At 40.7% G+C, this 13,015-nt stretch overlaps 1 protein-coding gene across 1 annotated transcript in view; it reads left to right on the top strand.

Moving 5' to 3' along the window:
* The window catches only part of PDGFRL (platelet derived growth factor receptor like), an 86,201-nt gene that overhangs the window by 36,595 nt on the left and 36,591 nt on the right, over window positions 1-13,015 (top strand). The window contains exon 3 of the mRNA XM_029587071.1: window positions 5,531-5,682. Coding sequence (XP_029442931.1) covers window positions 5,531-5,682 — 152 coding nt within the window. The remainder of the gene's footprint in view (window positions 1-5,530; window positions 5,683-13,015) is intronic.

Here is a 13,015-nt window from a genome sequence, read left to right as displayed (position 1 = left end):
GTGCCAGAAAGTATAAGTTTCAAGCAGTGGGCAAAAGCGCCACAGTGCTTTGTGCAGATTTATGCTTGCTTGCTCATTGTCTGTGAAACGTATCATGTCAGTAAACTGCAGGAAATTAAATTCTTGGGCAAAAGAGGTGTTATTTCAAAAGTGTGCAAACTGATTTGCTGGCACTTTGTATTTTTTCTGGCCCACTTTTGCCTGAACTTCAGTCTGGTCCTTAGGCTATGAAGTTTCAATATTCTTTATAATTACATATAGTAGTGGGGCTGCCATATTAATCCTCTCGAGTACATAGAAATCAAGATCAAGAAATAAGCTATAGGTGTATCACATAATTGCATATGTAATCAAGCAGTTCCGTTAGCTACCCTAATTTAACATATTGTACATTAAAGCAGCAACTCCAGACAAATAGAGGCAAATCAGAGAAGGGATTTAATTTGTTTAGTACGAGTATGATTTTGGTGTTTAATAGAAAAATGAAAGCAACATTTGCATTTGATTACTTGTCTTTTTCCAAACCAGAGCTCAATGCGAGTTACATTCAGTCACGGGAGGCATTTCCCTGACTCCGAAGGGCTTAAAATTTAAGTGAAAATTTACAAAGCTCTTTCCCCATAGACACAGAATAGGAAAAAAAGGCTTAGTAAATCAGGTCCTAAGTTTGTACAAGAGGCAACGGAGGATGAGGTGTCTTGCACAAGGTGAAGCTAGATTTGAACCTTGGCTTCCCTAGTTCTCACCCTATTGCTCTAACTACTAGGCTACTCTTCCAGTTCTGACATAATCTCTTAATAAAAAGTTTATATCACTGAAGAATGTGCTATGGCATGGTGAAAATATATAGCTAGTCACTTCCACCATTATGACTATGGCAATAAGAAAGGGCTGATTCTTAATTTTTTATAACATAATATAAAAGATGGAAATGTTTCCATTGTGCTTCAGAATTTTCAGATTTTTGCCACAGAATCTACTCCTGAGCTGCCGCACTGTGGGGCTGTGCCTTAGACCTTGCTAGTGAGAAGGTAGTGGTGGGAAGGGGGGGTATTCTGAGGCTTGACATCAACAGCAGTGCTTAGGGGTGTTAAAACTCTAAATCCGTCTCTGCCTCCTGCTCACTAATGTTGCTGATCCCTTTGCTCAAATTTCCATTTGATTCCCTGTAAACATATCAGGAGAAAAACAGCCCTGAGGTGAGAGCTGTGACCTACTTGTAGTACATTCCAGTCCACTCCACTCACTTGCCAAGAAAAGTCAGGGGTAGAGCGAGCCAACATCCGAGACCATAGCCTAGCACATTTGTTTATACAAAATCTGAACTCAGTCTCATGTTAACCATGACATTTACGAGCATACAAGAGAGCAGATTTATAACAGAGAACGTTCATGCTCCATCAGGGCAAAACAGCAGTGCCTTAGGTATAGCCTGGAAGGGGGCACGAAGCTCCAGCTCCCTCCATGCTATTGCTGTCTGCCACCTCCCTGGCATTCTTAAGATGGGAAAAGGAAACCTGTGGTGAGAGGGGGGGCAGAGCCTAGGAGTGAGCATTAGCTAAGGCCCTGCATTCACCATCTGCTACTCCCACAGACCCAGGCCCAGCCTCAGCCCCAATAGTTTCTCCTATTACAAGATGAAGGGGAGGTGGCAGGGATAGGAAGGTTGGAGGAGACATACCTGGTGCCCCAAGTGCAAAAAATATCTTGTTACACCGCTGGTACAAAATATAGCAAGGCAGGAGTCACTCAGTCCAGGAAGAACTACAAGAATTGGCCCCTGGGACTCAAATTACACTATTTAAAGCAGCTCACTGAAATAAGCACAGCTTTACATGGCATCTTCTCAACCTGGTATCACAGCAAGGCTTTACTGAAACTTTGCTACGATAGCTCACACACTGTGTGGAATGGAAACAGGAAACGAAAAGCAAATTGTATTATCAAAAGCCAGGCACACTGATGCTAACAGTGACATTAAGAAGCATGGATTTTATCCACAGGAGCCCTGCAGGGTCTCTCAGATGACATGCATTACATTAAAAAGCAGTTATTTCTCAGATTGTTAATTGGATTGAAAGCTATATATGGAATGGAAGGGCACACTGAAGGGGAGCCTTATTTATTTATTTTTGGTGTAGAGAAACAAATAGGAACATCAAAGTGAGGATCACCTTTCCTCGGGACTGTAGGTTAATACCAAACATGTTTCACCTTTTCAAAAGTGTCTCTTGAGCAGAGCTGTATTTGCAGCTGTTGTTAGATTAGATTTAGTCCGATAAGCCACACCACCTCTTCCTTCTCTGCTACTGTTTATGGTTTGCATGATCCCTAAATGTGAAGAGGAAAATTCATAAGGCAAAATTATCATTTGGAAATCCATAGAAACTTGAACAGTACATTATAAGAACTGCCATACTGGGTCAGACCAAAATATCCATCAAGCCCAGCATCCTATCTCCGACACTGTCCAATGTAAGTCTCAGGTATTTGAAAGGATCCCAAAGAATAGGTCCAATCTTTCTTGTTCATAATTGGGATAAGTAGTAGTTTTCACCAGTCTACATGGCTAATAATGGTTTATGGACTTTTCCTCCAGGAATGTGTCTAAACCCTTTTTAAACCCAGCTATACTAACTGCTTTTGCTTCATCCTCTGGCAACAAAATATATAGTTTTATTATGCACCGAGTGAAAAAATATTTTCTCCAATTTGTTTTAAATGTGCTGCTTAGTAACTTCATGGTATGCTTCCTGATCTTTGTATTTTTTTGAAAGAATAAATAACCGAATCATGTTTTCCTGTTCCACTTCAGTCATGATTTTATAGATCTCTATCATATCATCATCCATCTGTTCCCCAGGCTGAAAAGCCCTAACCTGTTTAGCCTTTCCTCATGGTGGAGCACTGTCTGAGTATTCAGAGGGAAAAGAAATCTAAAGAAAAGATCTGTGTGGGCTTGAAAGTTCTTGTAGAAAATTATCTTTGGCTTATTCTTCTGTCAGTCCAATAAAAGGTATCAAAACTTGTAGGCTATAAATTTAAATAAATAAGTTCTCTACCTTTTCAGTTCATTCAAGATGATGCACAACAAAAATAAGTTACAAAGAGCATGAGTATTGTATGATAGTATCATAAATAACACATAACATCATAAAAAGCAATGCACATCATGATTAACATTAAAGTAACTCAACAATATAATAAAACAACCAATAATAAAATCATTATCAAGTAATAAATGTCAACAACTTACTGTGAACCGCCATGGTGCTATCGCAATAAGTGGGATATCACATTTTTTAAAACAAATAAAATATAAGCCATACGTCCAGGGAAGTAAGAGCGAGTTCCAAATGATGTTCAGAATTCTGTTTACAGAACGAGTTAAGAACAGAGGAGATCTGCGTGCAAGAAATAAATCAATTAAAAAGTCCTTGATGCAGCAATTTTCAAGTGAAGTCTATGGGTGCTTCTACACGTGAATTATTCTACCACTTCTTAAAGAGAAACAACGAGCTTAGCTCTTAAAATCCAAAACAACGCACGCTGTTTTCTCCCCTGACCTAACCCTTCTACTAGGATATGTGTGAAAATATGCACATTGTGGCACAATACACCTGCATTTAACTACATGCAGAGCAGGCAGTGTTCAGCCAGCCCTTTTATCTGGTTAATAGCCATTTACATTGGTGAATGGTTTTTGAAAAAATACCCTCTTCTGGTGTTAATCTGAAAAATCAAAGCCGACATGGAGGTTAATGTTACTCCAGTTGTTTAATGTATGTGTTCAAAAAACCAATAAAAACAGTTTAAAAAAAAAAAATCAAAGCCGATACTGGCAAACCAATTTGCCTAAATATTTTTACAAAGGAAAAAATGTGAATTCAGTTGTGCTGAGGTTGCTACTGTTACCTAATTCTGCAACAGACTTTCCCTCTCCTGTAACTGCTCCTCTTTCCCTAGTACTGTCTTTGATTCAATTTGGATATTTAGAGCAGATGTACTAAGCTTTTTTTTTTTTTATAGTCACAAAATTGGAAACCCATTTTAGTAGACCTAGCCCACTAGCTTACATCCCATAGCACTGTCTGACCTTTATATAGAGAGAATTCTGGAATTTTTCAAACGTGGCAGAGATCATTAAGGAGGAATGTGTATCAAGCACAGGGAGCAGGAAGAGTTATCAGATCTCCTACACAATGTAAATTATCACATTCAGTTTTGATTTCAGTTCCTATTTGAAGGACCTGAAGCTGAGTTTTAGTCTTGGCTGAGATTTCATTTAACCTACATTGTGAATTTTTTTCTCATTCCAAAATCCCCAAAACTAAGAGAATGGAAATAACAGGCTAGCAAAAACTGTACATATTTTTCACAAGACAAAATAGGTCTTATTGAAAATTTGATTTCCCAAACCAGGAAATATTGATAACATGAAAGGTTTCAATGTTTGGTCATATAAGTTTAATAGACCCCCTGATGTGAGCCATTAAATATATCCTTGTCTATCCTTTTGCCTTTCAGAAGCTTTGAACTAATAAATTTGCTCTATCTTCCATCTCGGAGATGGCTGCATCCGTAGTTCTGGAGAACTCTGAGGACTGTATAGTGTAGTGGAGTAATGTATGGAAAAAGGGCTATGTAAAAGATAAAATACATTATTATTATTTGCTCAAACTGTAGAAAGCCATATAGTTTATAAAATACTAGCAGAAATCTCCATGCTCCTACTTGCATGCACATTTGGTGACATATGTAGACTATTGACAACAGGGCTCACTATTTCTGTATACTCTTGTCTTCTGTCAGTTGGTAATGTGGGTGAATACAGTTGTTTGCATCCCCATCATTCATACTGTACAAGTAGACTAGAAATGGTTTTTCACGGAGTAAACTCACTGTACATTGTTAATGATGTTTTAGTTCAATTTTCTGCATTGGTTTCGACAGAGTTGGGCTGAAAAGTTTCAGTCTATAGAGTGGATCTTAAAACCTGATCTTAATCTTATTATTTCATGTTGGATGGGATTTATTGGATCATGCCTGGAGATCACATTATTAGAAAACTGAGAAAAGAATAATATCACTAAGTTTACTGAGAGCTTGTTCACAGCCTCCTGCCTGCTTCAATTTTCTGGGATGTTAATAAACTGATCTTCAGTCATGGTCCAATAAAATGCCCTCTCCAGTAATTCATGGATAACAGGCAAGTTATTAGACCAGAGATCATGATTTTCAGGCCCATTTCTAGTTTTCATACATAAAACAAATTTTATTATCAAGAGTTAGCAGTGTTTGGTTTTTGATTGGATGGCATTTCATGGCACGGTTTTGTTATTTTTGAAAGTGAAATATAAATTTGGAACTAGTTGAGGAGGTGTGGTGCCTTGAATGCACTCAGAGAACAAAGAGAGAAAATTATTTATGAATAAATTAAAATCAAGAGAAAATCAAGAATGGGGAAACAGTGGAGGAAATAAAAAAACAAAGTCCTTTTTTGATTGCTGTATTTCTTTATTCCATTTAGCATTAAACAGCTTGACAAATATGGCCAGCTGGTTCTTGGGAATGCCACGGCTGCAGACACTGGAGAATACAGCTGCTGGGCTCAATTATGTGATGGTTATGTGTGCAAAAAAGATGAATCTAAAACAGGATCTACATACATCTTCTTTGCAGGTAAAGTACTTCAGTTATTGAAGGAAAATTATTGGGCCATCTGTCTTCCCACTCTTACCCATTGCATAGAGTAAGTGCATCTATATCGTTGGCTCACCCACTATCTGAATGCAGCTGCTAAGAAAACACAGTTTGATCTGGATTTATGAGACGTTTGATCAGGTTCGTTGTCCTGAATCATCTGAAATGCGTATTTCTGATTATAACTTGAGGGAAAAGTGTCATCAGATTAGAATCTCAGGATTAGCAAATAGAAGATGCAGTTGCCCTCATCTCTATAACTACATAACAAAGGGAAGTTAAGTCCTTTTACATGATTATAATTTTTATTTATTTATTATTATTTATTATTATTATTACTAGGTTTATTGACTGGAACAAGCTATATTGACATACCTGACTAGTTTCAATAGACCAGATAGCAAACTCACGGGGTTATTTTCTAAAGGCTTATCGCACGCGAAAAGGCCCTTTTTGCGTGCGATAGTATGCAAATTCGAGTCGGGGCAGCGAGGGGAGGAGTCGGGGCGGTGAGGGGACGAACTCGGCGATGTCTTCATTGGCGGCAATAATATTACGAACATTATCGTCACCACCAGTGCGAAAACCGGCTGTGAAGACACCGCAGTGAGTCGAAGGCAGCGGGCTTTTGCAGGCCCTCCCCCCCCCCACCCCCATTTTCACTGGATTCATCATTCTGCGATGAATGATGAATCCAGGCCTCAGTATCTAAGGTGTCCCACAAATGGGTCTGGTTTTCAGGATAACCAAAATATGTAAATTTGTCAAAAAAACTAGTCATAGTATATAAATAAACCTCAAGACTATTCTTTGTAGATAGCCATGCAAACGAATCTCCATATGCTGTTCCAGTGGCTATCCTAAAATATAGGGCTGTGTGTGTGGCACTGCAGTATTAGAGTTTGCCATCATTGGAATAGGCTTTCCATAAACTAATCTCTGCCTTCTGATCATTTAACTAAGGCACTATGGCTAAACAATATTCATAATGCAATGATTTGTAATGCAATGACAATAAAAATTGATGTAAGGATCATACAGGTTGAACAGTTTGCAGTCAATATTTCATGTAGTTATTTTGGTCTTCAAGAAAACTGAAACCTTAATAGATCATGATATGTTTCATTGGAAGAAATAAAGATGGTGCAGTACAGGAGTAGATAAATCCAGTACTCAAGTGCCACAAATCAGGTTTTCAGGATATCCACAATGCATATGGATAAGATGCATTTGCATGCCATGGAGACAGTGAATGCAAATGCTTCCCATGCACAATCAGTGTAGATATCTTGAAAACCCAATTGGCATGCAACACTTGAGGACTAGAGTTTTCTTCCACAATTCTAGTTTATGACCATTGCCCGGACCTGACTCTGCTACTCGCTGAAGTTCTGCTTCAGTGATCTCAGGTATAATTATCTACGAAGGGCTTTTGGCTCATTAGTTGTCTATGGCCCAACTAGCACTTGAGAAGAATGGACTTATATGAACTCACAAGCTCATGTACTACAATGCTTTTCTAATATTAGCCCACTAAAATGTGTCACAGATTACTAAGATTCCAGCTAATTGAACTGAAGTTTATTTTCAGGGACTCAGTTAATAACTGTCATATGAACAGCTGCACCAAGAGGTTTTTCCCAGTTTATATCTATGGAAAAAATGCTTAGTACCTCTGTTTCACTGTGTACCTGCAGCAGCTTATCGCTGATTTAATACTGCTGAATTTTCAGGAAAATATGCTTGTTCTTGCATTGTTTTCCTGAAAAATAAAAATAGATATAATCCCAGGAAGTCTAGCAACTTGGAAATAAGCATTTCTTCTATAAACAGCTAGATTACACTTTCTAAGTACATTTTTCTTTGTACCTAGTAGATGACAACATATAACCATCAAGAACTATGCACAAAGTAAAAATAGCACTTAAAATTAAATACTGTTTAATGTGTGTAGCAGTAACCCATCATGTCTCTTTTCTAGACTACTATGTTAATTGCCCACCATGTAACTGTGACTTTCTTGGCAGGATACCAAACCTGGTTTTCCCTAGTAATCATCCATCCATCTATTAGCCAGGCCTGATTCCACTTAGCATCTAAAATCAGAGATGTTCCATTTCTCACCCAGCATAGAATTACCAGGGTTAATATACACGATTACTGAACTTTCAATACGTACGTCAAGGTAGTTTGCACTTACTGGGGTCGTGCTTCTATAGAGTATTTTAAATAGCCTTTTCCAAATACCACCACCTTTGCCTACTTCTATTGAGGTACTTAGATGCACTAATGCAGTGTTTCTCAACCCAGGCCTCAGGGCTCACCTAGCCAGTCAGGGTTTCAGGAGATCCCCAGTGAATAACTATGAGATAGAGCTGCGTACATTGGAGGCACTGCATTGAAATCTATTTCATGCATGTTCATTGTGGATATCCTGAAAACCTGACTGGCTAGGTGTGCCCCCAAGGCAGGGGTGGGCAATTCCGGTCCTCGAGGGCTGCAAACCAGTCGGGTTTTCAGGATATCCTTAATGAATATGCATGAGAGAGACCTGCATACACACTGCCTCAGTTGTATGCAAATCTATTTCATGCATATTCATTAGGGGTATCCTGAAAACCCGACTGGTTTGCGGCCCTCGAGGACTGGACTTGCCCACCTCTGCCCCAAGGACTAGGTTGAGAGCCCCTGCACTAATGATTGCACTTCTAGTTCTTTCATATGTTTTCACCTCATTAAGATGCCAATGATTATTTTGCTTGCTGAATAGGTTTAGTCACTAAGGGGGTCATTTTCGTAGCGTATCGCAGGCGATAGCTAGCTCGGGGCGGAGTCAGGGTGGTGATGGCCCTGGAAGAGGAGGAGCTGGGGCGTCGTCGGGGCGGACGCGGCGGAAAGATCGCTGGCTGCGAAAGGGTAAGAACCCTTTTCGCTGCCAGTAGCGCGCTCAATAGCACCACCTTTTACAATGGCACTATTGGGTGCGAAAGCCGGCAGCGCGCTGACTCCGGATTTTATAACATGCGCGCACAAATCTACGCCCGCGCGTAGGTTACAAAATCTGGCCCAGTGTGAATTGCGCTGTTACCTGTGCATATTTACTTCTGCTTTTGTTCAGGTGGAAATGTGAAAACAATTCATTATAGCCAAAAACTGCCTGGGTGATGGATTTGGGTAAACTGGGAGGCATGCAGGCTGAAGATCCAGAGGAGTCTTGCTTACCTAGAGATAGACTGGGCAAACTGGTCAACTAAGTGGTCAAACTAGTTATTTCCTTCACGTGCGCAGGTTTTAAAATTTGCTGACTTGTGCTTGTAAAAACCGACAAGTCATAAGGAAAGATACGCGAAGAACATTTCCTCGCATAACCACTTAAATTAGGAGCACACATATGCACGTTAGGTCTATTTTAAATCATACATGTGCACTTGCGGGGACAATTTAAAATTCCAGTGTATGTATTGGCACCCACATACGCACAGATTTGGGTGCAGGTTCGCTTGTTTTAAAGTTACCATCCATGGATTTGAAAGCAGTTTCCAAAAGGTGAGTTTATAAACGAGATTTGAGTACATCCAGGGAGGGAGCATGACACAACAACTCAGGAAGTCTATTCCATGCAATTTGTGCCATGTAAAACTTTTGTACACTAAGATGCATCTCTTGCTATAGATATAAACTTATAATATGAATTACTTCCTTGCTAAAATGTTAATATAAATGTTACTGTTTTTAACAATACTGTGACTCATTCATATCTAAAAACAGCAGAATGACTTCAAGCTCTACAGTGAACCTCAGAAAGGTTGCTGATAAGCCTTATACCCTGTGAAGGGTTCTATGATATCCACTCAGTGCAATGTGAAAATGGGCCACATTGACTTCATGTTGAGAAGAATGTGATGCTAAGGTTTTAACTGTAAATGGGGGCAAATCACCACACACCTTGACAAGCTCTGGTGGAGTTAATCTTGGCTTGGTGGGAACCTCAGGGTTTCAGTAAGATGAGTGAGATAAGAGGCTTGTTTATAATAGAGTGCAAAAGTTGAAACAGTCATTGTACTAAGAAAAGACATTAATCAAATAACACCCAGACTTAATAAAAGGTTTGGTGAAATCAGATTAGCTAGCTACCAGATGCAATTGTTCACTGGGAAAAGCAAAGAAATAGGATTGCTTAATCAGTTATTTCAGGGTCTTGCATGTTGACCATATATTTTATGTTACAACTCAGGCACTGTACGGAAACATAGAATATGATGGTAGATAACAGCAGAAAGTCCCATTTTATCTGCCCATTTCCCCTTCCTACTACGTACAGAGCTTACTTGATCTCTAGCGTTACCTTTGCTTCCCCACCTGCAAGAACCCTCTGTGCTTGTCCCAGGCTTTCTTGAATTTTGATACTGGTTTTGCCTTTACCACCTTGTGAGGACTGGCTGAGCAAAATCCTCTGGGCTGGAGCAGTTATCACTCTGACTCCAGCCTTTTCTCTTGCAATCTTAAACTTTTATTAATATACACAACAAAGAATATCAAAGAAGACAGCCTTAACTCAGGACAGTGGACGTTTCAAACCTTCATACAGAATCTCAGAGAGGGTCAGGAGCTCCTTGCTCCTCTAGACTGGGCCTCCTTATCCCAGCTGGGTTCACCCTCTTATTCCCCTCTCACTGGTCATGCCCTCTGAGCTCCTCCTGCCCAACATCCAGCCTGGTCCTGTACAGATTTATAGGGGAAACTAGGGGCACTCTCTCACACACCTGGATTGGACACGTTTTATGCACCTACCACACTTTCTATATATGTATGACAGCAAGAGAGCAAAGCACTTACTTCCAAAAGTTTGTTTTGACCAATTATATAGTGATCAAGCCAAGAGATACATTTTCTATAAAGGATGACATTTACATCCATGTTATGATTTTTGAAAATAATATTCCAGACGTCTTGTAGATGACAAATCCATAATATATCGGGCTTGGTAGTGTGTCCGTCAGTACTCGCGCATTTTCCCCAGCCCGCCGATAGATGGCGCAGGCGGCTCCCTGGACACCTTGGAGGCACAAACACGCCGTACAGCGGCCATGTCACAACACCAGCTACAAGAGGTACTCCTGGGGGAATTCAGCCTACTGTGGAATGCAGATTTTGCGCAGAATTCCTCCTTCCCGCAGATTTCCTCCCTCACCTCGCCAATTTCCTCCCTCGCCGGAAGACTATTCAAAATCGGAAGGACAGCGGCCATCGCGGGACAGGCAGAAATAAGCAGAGGAGACCCTGGCATGCCGCAATTGGCGTGCGTCCCGCAGCACACGCTCCATTCACGGCAAAGATGAAGGCCCGGTGCGCCATTCACGGAGATAAGGGAAGGCCCCCATGTGCCGCGATCGGCGTGCCCGGGCCTTCATCTTCACTGCAAACAGAGCATGTACCGCGGGACGCGCTCCGTTCGCGGCATGCCGGGGTTTCCGCTGCTATTTCCTGCTCAAGGTGAAAATGGAAGGCCTCCGTGTGCCGCAAATGGCGTACCGGGCCTTCATCTTCGCCGCGAATGACGTGGGTCCCGCCGCATGCCGGTGAGAGAGAATGGGTGTCGGGGAGGGTGAGAGAAAGCAGGAGGGTGTGAGAGAGAGAGCATTGGGGGGGGGGGATGCCGGTGAGAGAGAATGTGTGTATGAGAGAGGGGGGCGACAGAGAGCATGGTTGGTAAGAGGGGGGTGGGGAGGGTGTGAGAGAGAGAGCATGGGAGGTAAGAGAGGGTGGGTGGGGGGATGCTTGAGTGTGGATTTCAGAGAGAGGGAGCCTATATGAGGGGAGGGGGATGCCGGTGAGAGAGAATGTGTGTGTGAGAGAGGAGAGGGGGTGTGGGGGAGTGCGAGAGACAGCTTGGTAAATAAACTTTGCCAGTCCTGGCTTTAGCAAATGTGCCTCCACGTCCCTTGCTCTGAGTGAAAACAATTTAGTTTTTCCTTTTCAGCTAACACTTCCATACAGGAGCATATGTGCCAATAAAAAGGCTCGCCACCCAGGCATAGAACAGGTACAGTTGCTAGTCTTTTATATTTTTTTACTGTGACATAGGGTAAAAGTTATTTATAACATATTGTATAATTTAGTTATTTATAACATAAGCAGTGGGAAACCAACCTTTTGTATAAATGGATTAAGCAAATTTTTTTGACCTTCCTAATACAATGTCATTGTTCAGGTAGTACAAGACGTGTTTTCATGTCAAAAACGGTATATTGTGAATGATAATCAGATGCAAGTTAATAACCACTTAAATGCTGCTAGGAACAGTATTTAAGGATCAAATTGCTCATAATTATAAAATTTAACAATCTCTGAATAGTATATATTTTTATATTATCTTGTTCTAAATATAGAATTTCCTTGGTTAGTGATAACCCTTTATGACTTAAAAGGTCTTCTGTTAACCCCCACCTATGGAAGGGTCACATAAATAACTCTATCTCTCAGCTGGATGATTTTGAATGGGCATGTACAGCACATCAAACACAACTAAAGACTCTCCCAGGGATGGGAAGCAGATAAAAAAAAATAAACTAAAAACAAAACAAACAAAAAAAAAAACCAGACCAAAGAATATTACTATTACAAGTAATATAAGCAAAAGCAAAATCAGTGCCTGCACATTTAGGCCTAGATTCATCATTTTGTGATAAATATAGCAAGAATAGCACCTGTGATGTTTTCACATTGCAAGCCGAGAAGTGTTTAGACAGGCTTTATCGCATTTTTTTTTGGGGGGGGGGGGGGGGGGAGAGCCTCTGTACAAGGTCATAAAATAGTTAACTATGTATACCACTGTAAGAGGGGGCACTAGTAACTTGGGGTGAGGTGGGTTCGGGGGGGGGGGGGGGCAGTTTTACATGCACAGTCATACGTACGAACACCACAGTTACCATCCGTGAAGATTTAATGTGATTTGGAGTGATGAAAGTTGAAAGAAGAGTAGATTTATACCATGTTTGTTCTACCTAGCTTGATGCACTACCTAGCTTCAATCAATTAAATCTTCACGGATGGTAACTGTGCTGTTTGTACATATGACTGTGCATGTTAAATTGCCTTCCAAATTCCAACTCACCCCATAAACCTCGCTCCAAGTTTGTTCCTCTTACAGTGGTATAAAAAGTTCACAATTCAGTGGACCTTCCCAGAGGTTCTCTCTCGCTCTCTCAACAGGATTTGCGATAAATCCTGTTTTGGCCATAATGCACAGCTATTGCAGGCATTACGCCAAGAAAAAAGGTGTAGTTATTTCTGATGTGAAATCCCGCGATAG

This window comes from Rhinatrema bivittatum, chromosome 1 (assembly GCF_901001135.1).
Source record: "Rhinatrema bivittatum chromosome 1, aRhiBiv1.1, whole genome shotgun sequence".
In the NCBI taxonomy this organism is placed as follows: Eukaryota; Metazoa; Chordata; class Amphibia; order Gymnophiona; family Rhinatrematidae; genus Rhinatrema; species Rhinatrema bivittatum.
This window is presented reverse-complemented; position numbering and strand designations above follow the sequence as displayed.